This window comes from Anopheles nili, chromosome 3, assembly GCF_943737925.1.
Source record: "Anopheles nili chromosome 3, idAnoNiliSN_F5_01, whole genome shotgun sequence".
Taxonomy (NCBI): Eukaryota; Metazoa; Arthropoda; class Insecta; order Diptera; family Culicidae; genus Anopheles; species Anopheles nili.
This window is the reverse complement of record NC_071292.1, coordinates 67,873,643-67,900,215: the sequence shown is the minus strand read 5'-3', so window position 1 is coordinate 67,900,215 and position 26,573 is coordinate 67,873,643. Positions and strand designations below refer to the sequence as shown.

At 43.5% G+C, this 26,573-nt stretch overlaps 2 protein-coding genes across 2 annotated transcripts; one reads left to right on the top strand and one right to left on the bottom strand.

Moving 5' to 3' along the window:
* Positions 1-337: 337 nt before the first annotated feature.
* On the top strand, positions 338-21,259 carry LOC128724893 (diuretic hormone receptor-like). Its single transcript, XM_053818614.1, has 14 exons — positions 338-343; positions 958-1,140; positions 1,248-1,371; positions 2,859-3,042; positions 3,121-3,214; positions 3,544-3,643; positions 10,216-10,296; positions 11,562-11,638; positions 13,481-13,591; positions 13,693-13,878; positions 15,867-15,994; positions 18,049-18,114; positions 20,143-20,296; positions 20,525-21,259. The coding sequence occupies exons 1-14, from the start codon at positions 338-340 to the stop codon at positions 20,546-20,548; spliced, it is 1,518 nt and encodes a 505-aa protein (XP_053674589.1). The 3' UTR covers positions 20,549-21,259.
* A 138-nt stretch (positions 21,260-21,397) lies between these two features.
* LOC128724892 (ionotropic receptor 75a-like) lies at positions 21,398-23,767 on the bottom strand. The gene is made up of 6 exons (XM_053818613.1): positions 23,575-23,767; positions 23,104-23,499; positions 22,834-23,035; positions 22,453-22,771; positions 21,703-22,376; positions 21,398-21,629 (listed from the first exon to the last, which is right to left on the bottom strand). Exons 1-6 carry the CDS (start codon positions 23,765-23,767, stop codon positions 21,398-21,400), a joined length of 2,016 nt encoding a protein of 671 aa, XP_053674588.1.
* Between the last annotated feature and the right edge of the window lie 2,806 nt (positions 23,768-26,573).

Sequence of the window (26,573 nt, the reverse complement as noted above, 5' to 3'; positions counted from 1 at the left end):
ATCCGTGGCCAACCAGCTAGCGCAGGATAATTGCAAAAGTTTTCCCCCGCATCAAACGCGCTTATCTCCCGGAGGCTTGGGCGTGCTGCCACCGGCCCCCAAACTCATTTATCTCGCAATCTTATCTCGGATGGAATCGGATGGGATTCGCGTCTAGCTTGGGGCGTGGGATTTGCTTCCTTCCAGTGGATGGTTTTTTTTTTCGCGCTGAAAGAACAATCTACCGTTGTCGCGTTTGCCAAGGTTCGTGGGATGTTGGAAATTTTGGTGAGCCTCAGAAATCCGCTCTATTTATCGCAATACCCATCAGGGTTGTCAGCTGTGGTTTTGGAGCAAAATGGTGGTTAGCCTTGCCTTCGTCGATAAGACGATAAACTTAATAAAGAAAATGTCCACAACTGCGCGTGATACCGCCATCAACGCTTATGCGAGCACGTTTTTGAGTTACAAATTTTCAACCGTTTCTGTGTCCTTTTCCAGGCGATGACAAAAGTCGCTCACTGTAGTGAAAATGCGTATGCCTTGGGAAAAGTTTCATCGCTTGTTTGTTTTCCATATCAAAGTCAGAATTTGACACCCCAAAAAAGTACACTTTAAACATAAAGAAGTCTACATGCAACAACGCCTTCGCACGGACATGCAAACATTTTGTCCTACCGACCTTCTTCGAAGTCAGTAATAACCGTCACTCAAACAAATGTGTGTCCCTTTTTCTAGACAAACGTAAAACTAAGTCCATTTCCATACCGATTTTTTTTTTTCGCTTTCCAGTTCATGGCAACCAGTTGGGACGCATTTTAAGCGCAGTTATCTTGCCTGAATTCCTCCGGCAACGGAACCATGCCTAACCATAACCATATCCTGCAGTGAGACCAGTCCCACGGAATTCCACCGGTCACTTCAACCGTCTGCCCAAACGGAAACGAGTCCCTTTCCTGTTACTCACCAGGTCGCTAGGGTAATAGCAAATCCGGAAAAGTGGCAGCTCGAGGACACGAAGGCGAGAACCGGCAGAGTGCAGAGGTCAGCGTGGCGGACTACGACGAACTCAGCTCGTTCCCGCCAGACCTACTCGGTGCGTTCGAGAACAGCACCGAGCTTGAATGTCTTCTGCGGGCGCATCAGGATGCACAGTCCGAGGTAAGTGAGCTGGCAGCCAACTCAGCTCGGTCACTGGCCACCAGCACGTGGACGACACTATAAATAGCCACTCGCTTCAGCCGCTCACTTGAGATTTTCCCTTTCAGACGTCGTTCGATGGCTGTCCGGTGGACTTTGATCGGATCATGTGCTGGCCGAAGACGAACCCCGATACCTGGGCCGTGCTACCCTGCTTCGAGGAGTTCAAAGGCGTCCATTACGATGTTACGAGTAAGTTGTCCAACACTCAATGTCGTTCTCTTCTGTTCCTCACACCTGCGTCGAATGACCACAAGATATCCTCCCGGTGGCACAAACACCTAGAAGGTGAATACTTCTCGAACTTTGCTTTGGTGTCTGGTGGCTTACAAACATCAGAAGGCATCTTCTGCGCGTTCGCTAGAACCTTGGGAAAGCGCGATACTTGATGCTTGATGCGGGTACATTGATGTAATGTTCTTTGATCAATCATTATATGGCATCGAGCGAGCTGTTTGCTGGCGAAGTAAATATCAGAACAAACCATTTCATAACGAGCAACAACACATTCGTTCAGCTACGGACAGCTAGACAAGAGATTGTTGGGACGTAAGCTCCTCATAACCCATGATGTGTATATTTTTCGCTAGTCATCGAGATTTCCTACACAAAATTCGATTCAAATTGTTTTCTTCACAACAATTGAGATAAAAGGGGTATGAATTTCTGCGGAATTCAGGTCTCATAATTGGAGTGCCAATCACATACATTGAACAGCAAGCATTGTTGATCAAAACTGTCAGCTATAAGCGCTTCTTTGGAATTACAAATAACTGCCAGGAGCTTTCAATGCTGTCATACTTTGATTGATATTGCCGTCTCGTATTAACTTGATAAATTTCTTTTACTGTTCAATTATTCGAATGCAAGAAAACTACAGATAATTAAGATTTACGCTTATCTGATTCAGAGTCTTTAAACCTTTGTGAAATACCTGCATAAAGTAACTACGAATAAACATTCAATAACACCAGTGTTGCCCTTTTATTTTTGTTTACTTTTATAAAATAATTAACGCTTTTACATATCTCGTATGGGTTTGTTAAAGACCACAGGGACCATCATGGAAAATGCTCTCTTTCTTGACGATCACGACCTGAGAAAAGTTTATATAAAATTCATTAAAGTCCGTATGGTACAGGAAGTTTAGAGAACACAAACGAATTGAATCACCTACTCTCTCAAACATCCTCCACGGGCTAAAACCACACGTTCACCACCGGCATGACATTCAATTAAAGTTTCCCACCAGCGGCGTAATTGAAACTTTGTGCACTTGCACTTTTTACCCTTTTACTCGCTTACTCGGGCAAGCCGACGAGAGACAGCTCTGGAAAGGACCGTCGCTTCCCGTCGCGCCGTGTGCCCGAGAGAAATGCCCGCCGGTGTCAAACTTGAACTTCAAGTGGTCCGAGGTTTGCCACAGAACGAGTCGTACGCCTGCTACGAGGGATAGAGCACTTGCCACTAACAAAACTGGTTTGCATCCATCCACCCAAACCGGGACCAGCAAATGAGGGTTTTCCAAATTTAATGAGCAATCAAACGCTCCCCCCAAAATAACCCGCCCAAAATCCGGACCGGAAGTCTGTCGTTCCGAAACCATCACACCCTGAAGCTCTACACTCGAGCAACGAATACAACTCGCTAATGTGCACCCTCTTTATTCCACTGCTCAGAAAATGCCACACGGCTCTGCCTCCCGAATGGTAAGTGGGACAACTACAGCCACTACGCCGCCTGCCATCACATGAACGAGCCCCCGCCGGACATCGTGGAGATCTCGTCCATCATATACTACACCGGCTACATCATCAGCCTGGTGGCGCTGAGCCTCGCTGTGATAGTTTTCGTTTACTTCAAGTTAGTACCGTAGGAGAGAAGCGAGCGCGGTTCGTCGCAAACAAGGCTAATTGTTCCTCACTTTTTTATGCACGACAGAGATCTGCGGTGCCTGCGGAATACCATTCATGCGAATCTCTTCGTCACCTACATCCTGTCGGCGCTGCTGTGGATCATCATCCTGACGCTGCAGGTAAGACACAGCCATGGCAAGTGTGACGTTTTTATTATCCTTCCTAGAACCGGTTTTGGGCTACTGTATGAAGCTATAAACTGCTGAGTTCCAGAAGTAAAAAAGACTTAAAAACTCATGTAAAAGAATGTTTTTTTAACGACTAAAGCATAACGTTTGACAGGCTGTGTTTAGCATGCGATATACAACTATACATGTCTCAGCTATATTGCGACACTTGGGCATCTCGTTGCTCCAATCCAATGGTGTCCTTGGTGTTTTAGTTCCTCGTACACGTTTACCAATCCTTAAACGGCCTCTAAAAGCTCACGTTTATTTGCTATTCTCAGCTGTCGAGTAACAGCAGCCCCGGAATGACGAGCTGCGTTATCTTCGTTACGCTTCTACATTACTTCACGTTGACCAACTTTTTCTGGATGCTCGTTGAAGGTGAGTATGTGAGATTGCTTCGTTGGCGGCTTGTTTCCAAAGAAAACAAAAACGCAAACCTCATTGAAGGCCGTTGATTGTGTCCTGGAAAAGTGCCTTTTGATCAAGATTTACTGACGTTTAGTTTACCCCTAGAGAACAGAAGATATGCGCTTGTCCTGAGCAACATTAGCCACAGAGAGTGCAAACTCTTCGGTGTGCACATTCTAAGCTTATCTCTGAGAAAAACTACCCTCTCATATCGAAATTAAACGCCCACTTGCGACCAACCTTACTTCATGCGCTAAATATGCTCGCTTAATTCAAACACGCGTCATCGTTTTTCGTAAATCTTCATTTTACCTAGAAATGCGAGAAGCACTCAGAATGATTCCACGAAGGCGTGTTGATATCATTAAATTCCTGCCCGCCGGCTTCTCAAAATTTTCCACCCAAGCTCTCAACGCCTGTGAACCGAACGGAACTGGGCCCTTGAGAGAAGTGCGTTAAAAAGAGAGACAAACAGAGAGAGAGAGAGAGAGAACGAAGCAAAAAAAGGCAACGTCCAGCTCGTGTTTCTCGCGGGCTAATAAAACGCCACCAACACCGCTCGGTCGCATCCGCCACAGGATGAATTGTTGTGACGAGCGTCCTTCGGTGCTTCTTTGGATCTTGAGTTTTCTCTCCCGGCGCCGGCACCTCCCACTCGGTGGATCGTTCGAAATCCCACTTAAACGGGGCGCCTCCGGTGTCAAAAGAAGTGAAAAAAAAACCCCGTCACGAGAAAAACCTGCCCGGCATGGCGGCAGGCAATGTTTAGATTTGCTTGAAGGGGCGAAAATAAACACACACAAAAATGGCAGAAACCCGAAGCTCCGAAGCTCCGAAGAAAACGCACTGCCGGTTTTTTCTCGGTTTCACATCCTTCCGGGGCTCGAATGCTCGAGAGTTGTTTACTCTAAGGTAGCGCTGAATATGTGTGTGTGTGTGTGTGTGTGTGTGTGTGTGTGTGCGTGTGCCAGGGAGTTTCGTCCTTGCCGACGCATGCACAACAAAAGGCGAGCATGTTTTTCTCGCTGCATCGCCAGCTCGCTTTTATTTGCACCGGAAGCACAGAGCAAACACGCGATCGCAGTCTTTGCCGGATGGTTTCCACGTGGATGGCGAGAAGCTAATGCAAACAGGAGAAGAAATCATGTACAACTTTTTCCTACGTTTGCTGAATTTTCCTCTGTTGCTGCTGCAAAAAAAGCAGCATCAGAGAGTGTTTTGTTGATTGGTCAAGCTGACAATTGCAATTGAATGATAACGTTTACACAAATAGTACAGGTGAGAACTGCATTTTTTTTGCTTGTTTCTAACATGGTAATGAATCTTCGTTATTAAATTCTCTATACATTAATTTGAAGCGTTTTTCAACACACTTCAAAGAATTTGTAAGTGCCTTAGAGCGTCTACAGTTGCCATATTGGGTCTTTTTTCACATTCCTTAGCGATATCTTTCTACTTAAAACTGACCAGATTTCAGCTATTTTTCGGATTTACCAAACATTCTACGATCGGCACCACGTCCTGCTGGGTTGTAGCACGTTCGCCAATTTCACTGCTGACTTTGGTCGCTTATTCTGCCACTCCGTATGATTTCGATACGCAGAACCCAACGCCAACGTGAGCTAATGGGCGTTGATCCATCGAGAAAATTCTTCTCGATGGCTAACGATGGCGATTCTTCTGACCAATGCACCCTAAAGGTGCTGCAAGACAACGAAGACGCTCTGTGCATTGCTACCAGAGCCAGTGCGGTCCAGATTTTAAGACGCCAAAGGAAACGTGATCAAAATCATAACGAGCAGATGCGGTCGGTCACGGAGGTGCTTCGTTTTGCGTTTGTTCATTTCGAGCAAAGGATGAAGACAAGACGTGCTGCCTCGCACACAGCTGATGAGAAGGATTGTGTAGGGACAATAAATATGAAACCTTCATTTCTTTATGTGCCCGTTTCGCATTCGGGACCTACACCAATTTCGCAACCCAATCGTATCGTTGCGATGCTATCTTGGAGGAATGTAATAACGTACCCAGTCTCGTGATGCTATCCGGTGTAATGATCGGTCATAATGGATGCATAATTGATCGAACAATATCGTTTTCTTGCTTCTTTTATTTGTCATGGCCATAGCTTCTTATCAATCATGTACAATCAAATGAAAGTGGAATCTTAAGGACTGAAATGAGGTTGAAAAGTGCACAAAAATATCATTAAAATAATATATGTAAAATTGGTCAGAATAAATCAATGAATGTTGAGAAGATGCTAGAGTTTATCATACGATTATCATATTTCAGAAGCAGCATCGACCGCATAACGATAATGTTTGAAGGATTCTTTATTCCGATTTCAAACCATAGCTTGTCGAAATGAATCGAAAAAATAGGGTCATACGCCACTCAATGTTCTAAAAATAACCATTCTATTCGTTTTCGATTTACGCCAGGCTCGAGACGTGGGTTAAAAAAAAGCATCCTTGCGACGAGCATCTTAATACCGAGCGTCTTAACAATATTCATTTTACAAACACTTACGTCAAGCAGAGACACGCTTCAAATAATGAATCGAATCATTTATCCTTGTTTCCCAACCTTCAGCAGAGAACAAGAAAAACACTGAAAAGCGATGGTATCCTCATCGAAAAATAATTGTTATCAAATCTAGCTCAAGTTCTGTTCGATCGAAATATTATTAGCCATCCTTCCGAACCGTGGGATCCGTGATGGAACATTCTGGCGACATCGGGACCGAAGTGGACCGGCGATTAAGCAAAGCCACGCTTTCCCAGAGTGTCCTTTTTTTCGCTTGATTTTGTAAGTTGCCTCCGTTAGCGCAAGGACACTGCACAGAGCATGAGCCAAGAAGCTCCACCGACGTTCAGGCAAGACGGTGGCAAATGGGCGAAAGGAGATAAATATTGATTATGGATTCAACGAGAGCTAACGCGTGGAAACCCCGGGAACGGGTCGGTACCCGAGGAAAACGGGGAAAGCGATGAAGATTATGGTCTTATGTCCTTGGATGAAGCACGGTACGTTAATGGTGGGATTAGCCGGGTTAAATCGATGCTGCAAACCAGAATCGTTCCCGCTCTCGTTTTCCGCGGCCCGCTGGAAGAGGATAGCCTTTCCCGACCACAAGCCAGCGTATTGCGTGCCCTTTGGGGATGAATTACCCACTGTTGCCACCGGATCGGATGCTTGTTTGAGATTGGTTGTACGACACAAAAAATAGAAAGGGATCGAAAGATTTGACCCGGTTTGACGTCGGATTAGCAATTGGATCTGCTTGTCAACCGAAGTGTTACGTTTTCTGAACGGGTTTTCTAGAATTACTCAAAAATCGATCGGTTAGATATTGTAATTCGATAGCATTTGTGGACAGGATTTTGCCGGGATTCTCTGATTAGGATCGGAACAAGTTTTCCTCGTCAGCCATGTGATCCGTATCGCTCAGCAATTAACACCGGGAGTACGGTTTTCAATTAGGCCATCCACCAGCTTTATCTAATAATCATTTAAAGGATAGTTCCGAACTGTATTCCTATCTCTCTTTCTCTATTTTTACTTCTCTTCTGCTCTCTCTCTCGTTTCTGGCCATTTTCTGCCGAGCGTGCTTGCACGAGGAACAAATCCATCCAACTCCAACGATCACAGAATTTCTCCTTCCGGCAGCAATTGAAATAATCTCGCACCCTTCTTCCACGTCACGTACTATCAATTAGAAGCGCACACCAAACAATATTAAACCAATCTGGCTCGGGTGAAGTGCATTTTCTGTAGATCGGTCACATTACATCACCACTAATGGACCACTAATGGGAATTCCAAATCAATAGTTTACCATCTAATTATTGAATGTTGCACATTAATAATAGTCAATTTTTTGACATGTTCTATTCCAAGATTTCAATAAATAAAAAATAAAGATATATTACTTTATTATTTTCTCAGAACAAATCACGCCGGTTCAAAAACGCTACTACACTTTCCATATCTTCAGTGCAAATTTTCAAAAAATCTTCCAATTGGAGACACGTCCTGTCTGAAAGTTTATCACAACATATTATTTGGAACCGTTTCGCGCAACAGCTTATAACCTTACCTTGGCCATTTTTCTGATCTTCCGGACAGAACTAAAATAAGAATAGAAATGTTGATTAAACAAGTACAGGCTCAAGATCACAACACCTCGCACATCACTCACAAGAATGAGGCGGAGCTTTACGCAGGTAAACACCAGCAAAACTGCGTCCTCGTCAATCAGCGGACGATGCTGCGATTGGGTAAACTTTTCAAGCATCGGAATGCATTCGTCGATCATAGTTCGCTCCAGCAACGCCTGCATCGGTGGATCGTTGGCGAACTGGTGCTTCAGATACTGACGAAAGTTTTCCGGTTGGAACACTCCTTCGTCGTCGATTATACCCATGCCCTGGAAAATGCACAACGCAAACGACTAACAAGAAAAACACGTGTCAGTGCTTGGGAAAGATAGGTAATTAAACGGGATAAGTTTTTACTCTGCTTTGATCGTACCATATGCTCGTGGCCTCTCGGTTGGCCCAGCATCACTCTCTCGCACTCGACCGACACTTGAATATCCAAGAAATTCGTCGTATTGCAGCACGTCTGAAAGGTGGATGGAAAACAGCAGTGAAATGTTTTCCTCCAACCGACCGGGTCAGGTTCTTACCATTAGCGCTTTGTTCATTTCATGGGATCGTCTTTGCGAGCAAACAGCATCCGGATTCGACGAAACAATCCCCAACAGCGACAACTACGGGAGAGTCATTCATAAATAGCGCATAACGTCGAGCGGGGTATTATGTAAGCTGAGATTTACCACACACAACAGTAAAACACATCGAAAACACATTCTGCCGGTTGTGATTTTGCAGGGTGTACGTCAAGCTACGTCCTATGGTCATGAACTACTGGAAAGAACAGTGTAGAGTCGATGGGACGTATTTATATGGGCGCTAGTGACCTTCATCTCAGTATGATGTAAACTGTCCGCAAACTCTCGGATCCGCCATTATCAATTGGCCACGCTCTAGAAAAAGATCGTCATGCGACGATGTGGTTGTTTAAAACGACTCTGATATTCGCCGGTGTCATTTTTTTTAAAATACCCGTTTCACGTTATCGCTCATCTTGGTCGACTAAAATTAATGACAAGAGCAGTTTTTGTAATACCAAACCATCGATTTATTTATGATTGTTTTGATCTGCAATTAAAAAGCTACTTTTCTCACCATTGTTAATCCCCTGATAATCTACGCATCGTAAAAGTGACCGAGCTTTGTTATCATGCCATAAGCAACCCATTCTAGAAAGATCATCCGTAAACCCGATACTCCTGCCCATAAAAAAAAACCCACAAACTCTCATTAACGCTACAGCAGCGCCTGTTCAACCGCAAAACCACAGCAAACATATACGAGCGAACTTTCGTTTTCCCCGATGGAGCAACTTTTTCAATTCTCCATCGTACTCGTTAAAGAAAACCGCATCATCTGGGGTGCACGGGTTCGCACAGAAACACAAGCTCTTGGGCACCTTGCTTATTAATGATTGGCAACATAAAACATGCCTCTCCACACATGGTCCGCTGGTGTTCCGAACATAGCCCGACTAAAAGCAAAGCAGATCCCGGCGTTACTTCTGCAAGCGACGAGCAAAGCTAACCGCAGCGATTCCAACGCAAAAGGGCGAACATTTTCCCAACAGCTTTCGGGCAAAACTTTTTCTACAACGGCGAACAGAGCGAGCGTTTCCGTTGTTTCATTTTGCCGACGGAGCGCTGTGTTGAGAAGTTGTTAATCCCCTCGCACGCCATTGCTATTGCGATCTAAGCTTGGAATAACGCTCGCACCCGTTGGAAAATTACAACCGCTCAGATGTAAATGAACGTGCGATGGACGGAGATAGCATCCTAAGCTTCGGTGAATTCTCGGTGGCCAGTATAAGCGAAGGAAAATTGTATTATTTTCCCCACGAGTGATGGAACTCGTGTTACCTTCTATCTCTCGGCTGGCTGCCGACGGACAACGGATGATGCGTTCGTTCGGAGCGCTTCACAAAATCCATTAACGTAGCACTAATCCCGGCATCCCAAGATACCTCGCAAAGTCCGCTACCGATATCAATCATTAACAACTACACCGGCTTCAATCGCCCGCATGATTAGACCAGTTGCCGGATCGAAACGGGCCGTGGAAACCAAACACCGTAAGGTCGAATAATTAAGCGCCCATGCAGATTGCTCGAGCTTGGGACTGTCGTTTCTGGGAAAAAATTACTCATTTTCCTCTGTAGATCATAGCGTTCGAATAAGCGCCAGTGGATTTGCAGCTTGTGAAATGCTCGTCGAGCCATTCCGTTCGCTAGCAATTGCTCCGAAATGAAATGGTTTCCAAACGAGCTGAACGTTCCGAGCCGATTTCTAAGACCCTTTCGATGTGTAATTTGATTGTCTACCAGAAATCATTATCCCTTGTTGCGATCAGTTTCATCTCATCACATGCTTTCGCCTTCTCTAGGTCTCTATCTGTACATGCTTGTGGTGGAAACGTTCTCGGGCGATAATTTGCGCTTCAACATGTACGCCGCCATCGGATGGGGTGAGTATGCCTTCTTCATGTGGTTTTGATAGAACCATGCGGTTGTTTTTTCTTTTTGTCATTTGAAACCGCTGCGCCTCTTATTTTGCCAGCCGCTTTCAGTTTCACATTCTGTTCTAGGTTACCAAACGAGCTTTGAAGTGTTGACACCAATGCTTACATTTAAATAATCACACCTTCCAACTGTGCAGGTGTAGGTACTGTTAAATTTTGTTATCTAACGTATCAAGTTATGTTCATTATCTGTCAGAAACCAAACTCGGCTGCCAGGCTTTTCGTCGTTTAACGTTACACCATTTTAAAGTAGATGATTTTTTCAAAACCTTACCCAAGAAAAACAATTCAAAACATCGTTCTCTGATGGAAAAAGACAAACATCCGTATTACTTTTCGATCTTTGGCATTTCGTGACACATTAGCAGCAGTAAAGATAATCCATAAACCGGGCTGAAAAACTTTCTTTCTGAAATTGTAAAAAAAAAGCAGAAATGCGTTTCCCTTGGCATCGATGTCACAAACAGAATATCCGTTGGTACGCTGGCAAACATCCAACCAAACACTTAGCACAAAGATCAGCACCAATCGAAAATTTAAAAAAAATATATGAGATCGAGCAAAATAACTGTAATGCTGGTCTCAAGGGCCACATTATGTCCGCGCGATTTTCGCCACAGTAAACACTAAATAAATTTCCCATTTGTGCGTGTGCGAGTGCTAGACGATCTTTAAAGTCGTTCAGAAGATGCAACAACACAAACGCAGTCATGTTTTTGAACCGTGACCCAAAAACCAAGCACAACACCAAAAATACACAGAAAGAAAAAGCTCCTCAGTTCAGCATTACCTCGTTTTTGTCCCTTTTGACCATTTGTTCCGTCTCATTCCTCCCAAAAGCAAAGCTGTTGGTCCCTCGAGTGCCATTATGAAGAAGAAATATGTTATGAAAGACACGCAAGAACAGGAAGCGACACTTGCACGCACCAGGATAGCCTCATTAAAAGTCGAGAACGGCGTCGAATGGCGTGAAAACACTGCCCACTATCATTATCGCTCAGTAATTACAGCCCCATTTGTGCGGAAGCAGGACACTCGTACGAAGCTGAACGTACGCGAGAAGGAACTTGTTTTGAAAGCGTCCTATCGGTTGTTTCGTTTAATCTCCCTCCCCTATCAGAACCGTAGGCGACCTGTTTCGATCGCATGTTAATAACCGTTTGATTGTCAACTCGCGTCTAACGCCATTTTGCTTCGCTTAACTCCCGCAGGTGGACCAGCCATTTTCGTCATGCTGTGGGCAATCGCCAAAGGCATCACCCTGTCCGGGCAGGGTAAAGCGGACACGGTAAGCAAATGGAATGACGCTACACTTCCACAATTGCCTAACGGCACCAATCCCACGATTGGGTTTCACGATTGCTGTGCACCAGCCCAACACCCGGCGGGGAAAAGTTGAAATTGTTATTAACTTTTCCGAGACCGATAGCTCGACATTCGGAAAAGCTGACATTTGTTTCTAATTCTCCACTCCATCCACCATCATTGAAATGTCCCGTATCCGGCCATTCCCTGCGGGGTTTGACCCACTCTGATAGACAGTCAGCCATCGCCGAGTGATGGCCATCGGTTGTGAAAAAGTTCATAAGGCTATGTGTGACAAAAAACGCTAAAGTTATATGCTTCGTTTGTTCTGATTATTTCTTTATCAAAAGGGGAATAATTATACGTTTGAAAAAGGGTTCGATTTCACTTGTTGCATGATGCTAACATTAGTTGTAATACAAAACATCACGTAAATTTGGACAGCTTCAAGCAATACTTACCATTTATGAAGTATTCAAAACTGTACGCGACACCTTTTGCTGCTTTAGGCATTGTTTTTGAAGCATGGTTAGGTTTCGAGACAAAAATCTCCAGCTTTTGCCATTTGTTCTGCCTCAGGCTTTTTCCATTCAGCCTGCTTTTTGTTTTCGTGACTTTCATTGCTAGATAGACGGAGATGAGGACTATGTGTCCCGTTTTTTTTGTATGAGAACAAAAACTTAGAACCTCTTTTGTCACCATTAGTTTGCAATCAAAATGCCAAAATGTTTCTCTGAAAAACTCACCGCTAAGGCGAGTCAAGATGAAGCATCCATCTTGTTGATTTTTTTACTAGGTTTTGATTTTGATTTATCTTTTTGTCAAAATCAAATGGCTTTTTGATCATTTTAAATTATGGGTTGATTACGATAGACAAATGCAGCTGTATAAATCCTTTAGACCTTTAGAATTCAAGTGAACAATCGAAAACACATCAAAATGTATGAATCAAAGTAATAAGAATCCAATAAGAGTTCTTTAAATAAAAACCATGGTCATCAAATTACGTTAAATGTTTGAGAAAGCACTCAAAATTATCTATTCGTATCGTTTTATTTTTATTTCATTTATCTGATTTTGTTCTAATTCTAAAAATGCTTCCTTTTTTGGACCGATATTGGCCGAAGAAAACACTATAAGTTAGAACCCTAACACCACCGCAGGGAATCGAATCCAAAAACAGTCAACCGTGGCCATGTTTTTTTTAGCATCACCCAAGGAAGGAAAACATCGGTTCCTCCTTCTGCTACAGAGACCGGTCCCGACTGATGGGATTCGCTCAATTAGTGGCGATTGTTTTTCCTCCCCGGAAAAGGCACGTTCCAGAGCCACCATCGAGTGAGATTTTTCGGTGGGTTTGCTTGGAAAAGGAAAGCTCGAATCGAGGGAAAAGAGCCATAATTGTTCCACGAGAGAACCCGAGCCGGCTTTCCCATCCATTGACTTGCCTGTTAGCGTGTATATTTTTATTTTTCTATTCGCTTTCCCGTTCGTTAGCGTAACAAAGCAAAAGAAGCAACACACTGCTTTCGGGGAGGTACGCCAGCCAGAAATTGCCCTTTAGCACTCGGTTGATGGTTGACTCGAACGTCTTCGGAAGTCCTCGAAAAATGGGGAGCATTTTCCCACACTATGAACAAAGCTTTCCAAACTACTAAGTGGCCACAGAGCCATCCCAGTCCATCACGGAACGGCTCCAAACATCCGGCGTAATGACCTAGTTTGGCTACCTAGAAAACCCTCCCTTTCGGCAGTGGCTTTGTTCCAATCGATATACCCGCCGGCTGTTAATGCGTTGCTTTTTTATGCTTCCTCAACATCGCAGCTCGAAATCGAATGCTCCTGGATGAGAGAATCGGTGGTTGACTGGATCTTCCAGGGACCCGTTTGTGCAGTGCTGATCATCAATCTGGTGTTTCTCGTACGAATCATGTGGGTAAGTCAACAGGGAGGCTGTATTCTGCTTCCACCATTTTGTGAGCTAACTTTTGCTTACCTTTCTTTTCCTGTATCCCATTCCATTTCGCTCTCGCTTAGGTGCTTATCACGAAGCTCCGATCGGCCAATACAGTCGAAACGCGCCAATACCGCAAGGCCTCGAAGGCGCTGCTTGTGCTGATTCCGCTCCTGGGCATAACGTACCTGGTCGTGCTGGCCGCACCTGCCGAAGGGGTTGTCAGTGACATTTTTGCCATCGCCCGAGCCCTCCTGCTGAGCACCCAGGTACGTTACGTTACGCCGTGTAGGTCGTTGTATGTTAATTAAGGAAATAATAGGACAAAAAAAGGATTGCCACTCGGCAATACACACTCTCGTCCTGTCGACTATTAATTGGATATTGCATTTCGAAAGCTGTTCCAATAACGCTTTTATTAGCTTAATGAGCTGTTATATCGAGATAGAGGAAATCGAATTATTTTATTTCACTAACACCATCAGGGAGAAAATTTAAAAATTTATAAATGTTGCTAGGTTTTTTTTTGATATATACGTTTACCTATATCACTACCATTTTCCCCTAGATTTAATGTTGAACTTTTGTTAGAGACAACTGTATTTTGCCTGATATTTTGCAACAAAAATTGATTTACTTTCGGCATAGCTGGGACATGAATAAATGCTTCTCATGTGAACAGGCACAAAAAAATGTGTACTGTCTTTCAACGTAATGTCAAAATAAACGCTAACACTGACTGATCGTTAAAGTTGACCAGCAAGTGGCCACAGCCATGGCTATAAACAGAATACTAAAAGTGCAACAATGTGCTCCCGATGAAATGCTACGCTTGCATGACTACGAGCCGTTCGAATCGAGCTTCCAATTAGCTTCCCCTTGTACAGGCGGGTGTGGCTTGTTCACTTAGTAAAACGCAGCCTCGACCAGGTGGCTTCCGTGACCATCACGTGATGCCATTCCGACCCTTGCTCCCGAACCGATGAGAAAGCTTCAGGAATGCCAAACAGCTGCAGTATGCGGATATGCACAAACGCATGCGAACCACTCGAGTATGACCCCATCAGGCTGAAGCACCGGAATCCTCAAACTCCCACCGACTTCCATTACACTAATCTAAAATTGAAATGTAAACGCGATGAAATATTCCAGGCCCATACGGTCGGGAGGCCGGAACCCGCACCGACCCAACCGCGACCGGAAGCGATTTGTCATTGCATGCTCGGTGGGGAGAGTGTTAATGCTCACCTCGGCTGGGATGTGGCCATGAATGAGCGAGCCTTAAATAACGCTACGTGCTCATCCATCGGTGGGGTTTTGGACACGAAACTAGGTTAGGCGTGATTTCGTAACCGAAGTGGGTGTGATAAAGCACATCAAACATAAAACAATAACCGTTGATGATAGGATAAACATAATTCATGTGCACCGAGTTGGGTTCGAAAACGATCCGGCTGTGATGATTGCATGCATTGATAGTGGCCATTGCTAATGTAAATTATGTTGGCACACATTAGAAACGATAGATTAATGGCGTGCGTTCACGTGAGTTCATCTTGGGTTGGAATAAATAAAAGCTGATTATCCTAATAAAGATGATTCTATTTATTTTTAAATTGCCTAGCAACTTAAAATACATAAATTTGGTTGATTTGATTTACCAGCTCTTTTTAAATGAATTTTTCTTAGGAAGTAACAATTTAAAAGTAATAAATTAATGAAAAGGATACGATATTTTAATGAGTTTTGGGATATTTGTAAACGGTTCTAATCTGTAACAGGATTGATCCTTAAAGTTTTTAGAAATTTTCAAAATACGCCATGCGCTTTCGAGATGCCATCAATTTTTTTTTAATTTTATTTTTTAACATCACCTTTCCATCCGCGGATACTAGATGAGAATCCATAAACAGATTGTCAACTATCCCAGAACTAAGAATAAATGTACAGTACGAAATCGAGGCGGTTGAAAAAAAAGCTGCACTCCTATCGTCCGCAGCAGGATGCAATAAAAGATGAGAGATTATTTTCCATTGTCCCTTGCGTCATTCTGCGATCTGCATGGAAAACTCATAAAACAACGACGCAATCATTCTATCGCCGGAAGTAGCGTACCCCATCATCCGTTGGCCGAATGCTGCCCTTTGCATTAGTTAGGATAATCTCATGTCCCTGTCGTGTGCCCATCGGAAAAGAGCACCGCTTTTCGTTCGTCAGCACGCAAAAGATTGTTCATTATGCTTTTCTCTTTCTCCAGGGGCTGTCCGTGTCACTGTTCTATTGCTTCCTGAACTCGGAGGTCCGTCTGGCATTGCGGCATCGTCTGGAACGCTGGCGGGATGAACGCAACATTCGCTTGGGTCAGGTGCGGCAACGAAGTCGACGGTAAGTAGGCAAGGATTCTCAAGCTTTTTTATTGCTGAAAATTTCTTATCTATGTAAAAGAGAACAACCCCGTATGTTTGAACAGACAACCCTGTATGTTTTAGGAATATGTATTGCTATGCAATGGTTTCATGCCAAAAAAAATTAAAGTAATTTCATAATTCATTTAATATGCTTCACACACTCAGCACCGAAGGGTTAGGTAGCTTCGTATACTCAATTTCACACTGCATCATTAAAAACGTGCCACCGGACGTGCTCTGCGTTCGTTCTTTTCCGTTGAAGGTTACGGCCATTTTTGCACCACTTCCATCCTTTCGCTCGGCCCAAGACTCGGGTCATCGTTCAGCCTCATTTACGATTATGACTTTTGCGAAACAAAGGCGCGTGAATGGGTCACGAGCTCCTCCCAGCAGATATAATAGTTCGTTTTCTTTCGTCCTCCGAGAATTGTTTTACTCCCGTACCGCTAAGGTAGCGGTGATATTGAATACGCTGGTGCATAATCGTGCATTATGCAGCACTCACGCTGCAATGCCAGCTCACTCGATGCACACGACGTACTGCTTATCCATCTACTCCATTTACCGGTATTAAAGCTCTGTTTTATACCGACCATCGTCAGCCAGCTTTTAGCTCCTGTTCATAACATCGTCTGGAAAATTCGCATGAAATGGTCCAAGAAATATACTCTATGATGAATAATATAATTATAAGTCAATCAAAGTTCTCTTATTTTTAGTTTAAAAACTGCAGCAAGAGTTAAAGTGGCTTTTCACACAAAGCCGAACGAAAAGCCATATGGCATGCTCATCGTTCTACTTCGCATTGCTGCAATACTGGGGCATTTTTGCCATAGGACGATGGCAAATTCGAGGAAAAAATCCAAGCCAAAATGTCCATCTTCGTTGTGCGGGCAAGAAAATTTTAAACCAAGCACAAAGCGATTCGAGGCGAGCTCCGAACAAAGGAAAAATGAACAATCTCGACATACGATACTTCCGGCATGGCGGGAAGAAAAATGGCCCCCAGTTTATCTTTAGAAAATTGAAACACGGACACGGTACGTCGTTCCCGATACCGGAGGCGCTCCATGGTGTTCTGCTTTCCACCAAGAAACGTATCTCATGACTGACGATGAGCAACGAAAGCTAAGGCCACCATTGAGGATCGCTTCGGTTTTTTTTTTGTAAATTAGCAAAATTATTACTCTCACTATCCCAAAGCCTGCCTTCTTTTTCCAGACCAGCCAATTTTCCCGCCCATTGCTTGCCTTCATGGGCACGTTTTACTTTATTTTTCACCGATTTATTTTATCGCTACCAATCATCCCACGCCACCAGCTTCCGTTGACGTAAACGTAAAAAAAATGGTTGGTCAGGGTGCGGCTGAGTAAATCGAGTGCAACGGTATCGTGTAAAATATGGCCGAATATCGTCGAGCCAAGCCAAAAATAGCCGTTCCCATGCTTACTGCGATTTTCAGATCGCGCTTTGCTGGCTGTACCCGGCTGGCATCGTGCTCCTGCGCTTCATCATAAATAGCCGATTTAGCCACAATTCCATACCGACCAATCTTAAAGCCCCTGTCGTATTTATCCGTTAAACTTGAATAATGTAAAAAAGCATGGTAAAAATACAAAAAAAAATATCCTAGAGTATGCTAAAAAATTTGCATATGTTGCGCTTTACGCTCTTAAAAGCATAGTCGTCCATTTATCTGATTATCGTGTATGAGCACAAATGTGACGAGAAATTATACTAGCATAAATACTGTAAATATTTCTGTAAAATTATAAAAGTTTGCCTTTTCTTTCTCCTCAGTAGATTCCTTGAAAACAACAACTCCTTGGTCGCTATTGAACGTTTTACTAATGATTCGTGCCATACTTCTCATCTCTTTCTTGGTCTCGCGCGTCTTTCAATGTTGCTTCCTTCTATCTCGGTATATGCATCTTTCCCATCCCGATGCGCTGTTATGCTTCTCCGGCGTTTATCATTCAACGTTATTGCATGTGTATCAAACGCGAATTCATCTACCAACCACCAATCTAGATTCACCAATTCCGGATACAATCAATCGAAAGAATGTTCTCCACGGTCTCGCACGGAAAGCTTCCGGTAAGTCCGTTTTTCCCACATTTCTGTTTGATTCGATCGGTGCATTGTTCTTATTTCGACTGCTTTGAATGTATCTTTTGATTTGCTACTTTATACTTATTGAATGATTATTGTTATAACTATTAAATAACGAATACAAACGTTCTGCACGCAAGAGGGGATTCAGGGTTGCTTGTTAACTGCACCTCTACTGATAGCTTTTCTGCCTAGATCACTATTTAAACAATATTTATAAATTTAACGATAATGACGTACTTTAACACAATCCTCCACATATTTGTGGATGATGCCGGAAGTAGCACTTCACGCTAGCATTCAGTGAAAAAAAAATCAATATTGTAAAGCCTCGTAAACCCTAAACAAAGCTTTTCTTCTACGACCATTCAGCCAAAGATAGAGTATTCCACGATATTTTTTTATTTTGACACTCGTTACATAGTTATACAAAAACAACGCATCTGTTAACAAATAGCTTTAATAAATTGTCTACCTGAAATGGAACAATTGTTGCTATATATTTTTGTTAATTAGCGGAAACATGTACTAGCGAGTAAGTAATAACATCAGGATATATCTATGAGAAGAATCTCTTTAGTGTACATCCAAATAATTTCAAGTTCGCTCTAACACAAAATATGCTGCAATTTTAACCTTTTGTTACATTACAAGGATATTTGCTACAATCGATAAAATCACGATCAGCTACGTTCATAACGAACTGAAAACAAGTTCAAAATGTATGTAATGAACTACAAATATAGCACTGACTTTTGAGAGCACAAAGAATATACGCCCTATAGAAATTAACAACTATCCGTCTGTTGATGTTGGTAGGTGGGCAAACTTGTTGAACTTTCCGATAATTCTGTTTCACTACCAGATAGTTCATCTCCTGAGTTCAGTTCTGTATCATCTACCATACTTAAATCGCTGCTCTCATAGTCTTCCTCCTGCCAGGCAGACTGTTCAGTGTCCATTTCTTCATCATAAGATGAGTATTCCTCCACATCAGAGAATTCACGAGAACGACATAAGGGGCAGCTTGAATGATACTCCAGCCAACGGTTAATGCAAGACTCGTGGAACAGATGGGTACACCATAGATATTTTTCATCTGTCACGACGCGCTCCAGACAAATCGAACAACTACCACTGCAAACGCAAAGATATTATTGTTGCATCAATATTTTGTTCTTTAACCATAAAAATACGTTCACGAGTTCACTTACTCAGCTGTCTGCACAGACATTTTGTTGCTTCTCGAGCCGAGAATGTTTTGCTCTGCTGCATCCGTTGCCAAAAATTACATATCTTCAACAATCAACCCGTTACGTTAATGTCAAGAAAAATACACAGCCTCCTACGTATAATATCAAACGTCTATTGCTAAAAAAAAACTTATCGTCATCCGTGGCGTCCAAGGTAGCCAACACTTTGGAAACAAAAAAACCTTTTGATATTTAAATTAGAAAAATGAAACACCGTAAATGTTTCGTCGCTAACGCGTCATTTATTGCACATGAGTATTAGTTCAACATTAAAAGAAGTTTTGATTTTTTTTTCCAAACAAGAACAGACTCCTTGTCACTCGGAAACTGCTTATCGTAAATTTCAACTCATGAAATAAATTTAACGAATTTCCGTCCACTAGCCATATCCTTCCGAGTGGTAGCCAACTTTGCAATTGATTAGTGGCCATTACTTTTCCAACCATTCCATTCGTCCATAGAGCTTTTCGCGCACCCAAAATGGAATACTACCCCAATTTACGACCCACCCACCAGAACCTTACGACCATGATAGTATCTGTTCGATCTTTTTCGCTTAAAACGAGGAACAAAACCCTATCCCAGACGACGCCAATCGAGTCGGCGCTATCCATCATTAATCGAAGCTTTCCGGCTTCCCGTCTATTTCATTTTTTGCTCATGCCGAGCTCTGTAATTGATTTGGACGATTTTCGACGACCTGTGCTGAAATCGGTTCTCATCGTTGCGTTTTGTGCTTTCTCGTCTTGGTTCATTGCAGACCGCTTACCTACAACAAGCGCGAATCCTGTGCCTCATCGGCCACGACTACGACCCTGCTGGGTCCACACACCTACCCTAGTGCAATGCGAGGATCCAATGGCGCTCTTCACATGCAATCGATTGCGCCCCGTGCAATCAGTCCTCTGATGCAGGTATGTTGACACCACACGTGGTCATTGACCATGGAACGTGCAAAAGCGGAAGGTCATAAATCGTGTGGCTCAGTTGAATTGTTACAAAAATCAAACCATATATCGGAGCCTTTATTTGATGTAGTTTTATTTTCTCCACAGAAGGAAACATACTAAAGACCTTTTGTTCGTTCGTCTTATGCATTACGTATCGTATCGTCTCTTTTCTTTCATTTGGTCTTCTTCTAGGGTCTTGATGAGAACTCTGTATGAAAAGGGGTTTAAAAAGGACTCGACGTCGGAAGCAAGTACGATTCTAATGGAACGAAAATCGAATGCACGAAAAGTAACATGGCAACGACGCAACGGGCTGCTATCAACCACGAACTTTAGCTGTAACACTTGAACTGGCCTTTCATGGTGATAATTCCGGATGCAGGAAAGTCAGTCCCGTTTTTTTAGAGAGTGAGCAGCTACTTCTTTACATATGTACACCACCACGGTCCATCTAGATGGGTAAGGCTAGGGTTGACATGAAAGCTAAGAGATTTAAATCATGCCATTAAAAGTTTCAGCAAAAGGTGTAGCAAATGAAAATTATTCCTAGACACGACTGTAAAAAAACCACATCCAAATCCAGTTGGATTAAGATTTTATCAGCATGTTGTTACAAAAATTGTATTAGGATTTAGGCAGCATGATGTTGCACCGATAAAGGAAGTCTTGTAAGCCTTGAAAGCGGCGTTCGGGAAGACTGGTAGATGGAGACACTTGTAGAGTAGTATATATCTTGTTTTGTTTGTACGTAAAATCGATGAAAATGTATGGCAAATCTCTACCTATAAGGCAAACAAAGATTATATTGATGTGCAAAACCTACTAAACGAACAATGAAACCAAACGCGTGAAAACCGTTACTATTTGTATACTCGCTGTAGTACATTCATTATACATACATATTATACATATACTGTAGTTAAAATCTCATCGGTATAGTTTTTCTCTCTTTTTGAGTAAATAAATTTATTTAACAAAAGACAACTCTGACACTCTGATCTCTGTTGAAGTTGATGACAAGCTGATTGCCCGTTGTGCAGTGTAATTTCATTGTCATAAAAAGTCTCATTCCGTTCTTCCTTTCATCAAACGAGGCAGAGCTCGCGAATAGATGAGTTCTACAACAAAAAATCCCACCGCAAGCCCACCACCCCACAGGATAATCCACACGGCCGGTTCCACGTCAACCAGACTCACCGATACGAACTTCCCGCCGCCCCCGGAACAAGTAGGTTTTTTGGTGTACAACTTTGCGTTCTCTCGGTACTGAATGCCGTGCTCATTCAGCCGAAATAATCTGCAACGAAGAAGCAGTCGCTTAAATTTAGCCAGCAAGTGTCGCCTGCTCTAGTTCGTCGGTTTTCGTTTACCCGATCTTGATCATCTCCTTGTAAGAGGAGTTTTTCTGGATCGCATAGTACGGATCGATCACCTGCAAATACTGAATCTCTTGCAGACCACACTTTTCATCCTCCTGGTACGTCTCGCTGATCACCTTATAGCCGACGCCCTGCTCCACGTGAAACGCATACAATCCATGCCGAATCCGCTCGATGCCCTGTTCGAGCGCGATGAACGCATCCGGCCCATACGGTCTGCGTATTTTCTGCTCGTACAGCGCGCGCCGAGTTCTCTCAGTCGCATGCGTGAAATAGTGCCGATTAAAGACCGTATCGTGTACACCGAACTTGAGCCGCGACGTTAGCAGATCATCAAGCGTTTGAATTTTCCTCGACGGACTCTGCAGCAAGGCGACGATGTTGGCCGAGTAGCTGGCATACAAAAACATCAGCACCGTGAACGACAGCATCGTGATCGTGCGGGCTGAAAAGCTGCGTGGTAGAACGGACGAACCCTGCTGACAGGAAGCTCCGTACATCATCAGCAACGTATCGCGAAGGCTGACAGGCATGACTGAGCCATCGGCAGGTGTTTGAGTAGGTTTATTGCCGCTTCGGGACTTTATTTTCCATTCGACCCACAGTGTGACGAGTAGCAGGAAGGCAGAAACAACGATTACTGCAATTACGCAGCACCAAACTTTCTAAAATGTGAAATAAAACACTCTCAAACACGCATCTGCTACACGAACATGAAGGAGTAAAAGTAGAAAAGCTTACATCATCAAACGGCAACACGAACACGTTATCCGTGTACGAAAGCTTCGGTGAACGGAAGATAAACTTTGAGCGCGTTTCGGACGTCATGGCTATGTACTCGATGACCGCGATTCGATCAGTTGTAAAGAACAGCGGCGAAGCACCCAAATCAGCTGTATTGTGGACCAGCTCTCCTATCATACCGTCCCACATCCCAGTGCTGCTGTTGTAATAACCCCAGGTTGAGACACGCGAATAATTGACCCGTGCCCCGAGGTACGCCACCAAGTAGTTCGTCAAGATGTAATTCACCTTCGTAATCGTATCGATGTGTTTGTCTCTGGAGAAAAATGTGCGACAAATCCTTGCAAAACCCATGTTAGCCTCGTTTAAAGCACTTACTTGTAGTCCGTTAGATGGTTGATCGTGTCGGGATTGGTGATTACCATGGAAGCGCGCAAAAAGTGATCGTACAGGTTCTTACGCCTAACCGAGGTGACCTTCTGTACGCGTAAATCGGTCATTTTTCCACCGTTGGTAGAATTCGAACGCCACACAGCATAGTTTTCCGTTCGCAACTCCGCATCCTTGCTCACTTTATAAACTGCAAAGACACATTCAAACATCCATAAACCTATTGCAAATTCCAATCGAAAGACGCAAGAAATGTACCTTGCATGAAGTTCAAGGATCCATCGTCGTCTCTAACCATCACGAAAATCTCGCTGCTCACTAAAACCGGCAGATCGCGCAGAACGTCCAGCGTGTGCTCAGATGAATTCGGCACCACGTTACCATCGATTCTACGTGAATCCATTACTAACCAACGGTAATTCAAATAAAGGCGCTGTCCTGCTTCTCTCAACAGGCGCATCGATTGATTGCATCGTAGATCCACCAGCACCAGCGATTGGTGGCTTTCAATGTCAGCATCGAGCGTGGAATACCATTGATTTAAGGCATCTTTCCTGTCGCCATTTTCTCCAACGGGTGCGTCTTTTGAACTCACGAATTGCCAAAAGTGCTGACCACTTTGAAGACTGATTTTTGCAAACTCAAGCCTTTCATCTGATTGTATGATGATAACAAATGGATATTCTTAGGAATTGTAATTTAGTTTTCCCCCGCAATTCGGCTACGTACCTTCATCCCAGCATTCTACAAAGGCAGTTACTTTCAGAGATGTCCCGATGAGCTTCAGCAATGCTCCTACGGCTGCGGCAGTAGATGATTCAGCAGCAGAATGTTGTCCGTTGATTGCAAGCGTCCACAGGCTGAACGGTAGAACACTCGCCTGTAAGAGCAGAATAACATTCCGTGCACCACCTCCGATCATTGCGATCATACAGCCACGTTTGGTTGATTTTCCGTAAATCTGCAATGCACACAAACACACACACCGCTCGATGAGATCAAAGCAGGCTCGACAATGTGCTCGGGAAGCCGATATTTATAGCCGGAGATTCAATCACCCCGAGCAAACACAATTAACTTCCGTTGTGAGAGTCAATAGAAAAGAAAGCCAACCGATTGCAGGTGAAAGGCCAAGACGCAGCCAGTCCGGGTTTCAATCATGCATGCAATCAAGTCACTGGCAGCTCAGCTCGCAAAGGCAGCCCGGTCCCAGAAATGCCGTTTGAATACGGTTATTGAATTATCCACTGCCAACAAGCTACCATTTGCTCGGTAAACACCAAAGCCCCGGCTCGTCCTTATCATTTGCATACGCGGTATCGTAGCCCGTGGGAAGTGGTCGCACCTGTGCTAGCGCCAGGAACGGTGCAGAATGATCGGGATGTGGTACGGGAGCGTATGATACGCCCCGCCAGAGCACTTGCGATGATCCTTTACTGCGGTACGTCCCACGTACGAATCGAATTATCGAGACAAATATCATACATTCGTTTCATTGTGGCCGGGCATGCGATACGGTGAGCTTTTTCGCATAAAATTCATCGTCAAAAAGAGAGTGGAAACGTTGGAACAGCGCTTTAAGAAAGTCTACGAAGCGCAGAAGAAAATGGACCTAAATAGTAAACGGTATGTACGCATTTCTAACTTTTATAAGCATTCTTAAAAAGAATCACAAGCTTAAATGGTACGTGTCTATTACATAAGAAATGAAAATTATTTTTGATAAAATATTTTACAAATTCATTCCCTGCTTTTTTAATATGAAATTCATCATGAATTTCACGGAAACGTAATTGTAAACACAGTTTGGTCAAAGCGTGTGAAAAGCTCAAATTACATATAACCCCTGAAATAGCAGCTCCGTTTCCAATTACCTTCCGAGTGATGTATATTAATATGCAAATTTGGCACAATGGAAATTACAAATGGAATTGGAAATCGCCTATTCCCGTGAGGAAAATAAAAGAGAAAAACGAAGCCTGGGAAATGGTGCATAGCTGACTGTACACGAAACTGATAGTATTACAAAATTATACCCCCACCGATACACCGAACGATATCGTAATATGCGCACACTCATCACCATTACCAGCAACCGGTCAGAGCTCCCACGTGAAAGCGGATGTTAGCTCCAGGTATGGAAAAACGCTACTCACCAAAGTTCCAAAGGACAGTACGTCCCACACAAGTATTCGACTCGCATGTTCCCAGAGTGCTTCAATAAAGCACATTCTTCGCCCAGACATGGTGATGCGAACCATCCATACGCAAAAGGCTCAGCTTCCTTTGCGTAGCTGACAAGTTGAAACATTCCGTTACTGAGAGTGCCGGTGGAAAAACTCGCTTTCCAGCAACCTGTTGCTTAGCCGTCGTGATATTCATACATGTAGCAACGCCGATGCAAGAACGCCTTGGGAGAAGGGTAGTCCCTCGTGTAACATTCAACATCGACAAGTTAATCCAGTTCCCTTTAACCGCTGCACTTGACCTGCATCAAGGACGGTACACAGTGCAAATGCGCTTGTGGAAATGCTTCCGGTATGTCGATCGCATTGGCTGTAGTTAATTTTGACTTGATCGAAAACTCACATGGCTCGTGATAACACGATGATACGACCAATATGAACATTTCAAGGGTCGTTGAGAATGTAACATCTTTGCAACTGCAGCTTGCACCACAATGGCGAAACGAGATCGATTTTCCTATTCGTACTTAAGCTTTCAACTGCATGCATAAGTACTTATTCAAGCAGATCTTTCATTTCGTCGACAAACATGCGAATGATAAAAGAAAACTAGTAGAATAACAATTTTACTCATATTTTACTAAGTCAAAGTTAAAACAACCAATTATTATTTCATATTAAATTTATTGGAAAGAATATTCGAACAATTTTCTACAGTATAGCATTAAATAATAAGCCATGATTTCGAATAATCGAACTAGCACATTCTCAAAAGCTCATTTCACAAGAGATTCACTTGATATCCATTCTTTTTACTGTTGTGCCAAGCGTATTAGGCAACTTGCATCATTTGTTCCATATATTTCGTGACACAATCTAATGACCAACGAAAGAACTATCAATCGGTAATACCTTATTTCACAACGGCTTTTTTGATGTGATATTGAAGAAGTACTAGTACCTTTGCCCCTAGTTCGTAGACAATCGCTAGTAACTGGGCACAGTTTAATCGCAGCAGGCCATAAGTGAACCTCGAGTCGGATCGCAAGACGTTTTGACGGCAACGAGACAGTGCATTCATTGTTGAAGTTTTTGACAAGTGATCTCTCCGTAATTAAATATAAAAATTTTTTTTTACAAGATCACAACAATGAAGCATATTTAAACGAAAAACGCGCCCTCTGTTACTGATCAACCAAATTAACACAGCTCACTTCTGCGTAGCTGCTGAGCTTTTGCTACGGCTAAGCTCCCAAACCCGGCCGGTTTGACTGTTGGCGCCTCAGGGACCGCACCCACGGGTCGTGCGAAATGGAAATCCCATGTAAAAGTGGGTGTTTCGTGAGCACTTTGCTAATTGTGCTGCTTGCCTGCGTTAGCATCCGACCGTGCGCGGCCACCTTCTTCTGGATACGTCCCATTCCGACCGATTCGCCGATATCAGGTGACCCACCGAATGGTTGGCGACCACCATCGCTGGTACCCGTACTCCCACCACCGATCTCCGGAACCGGACCCAAGGAACCACAAGGCAGCTCTCAG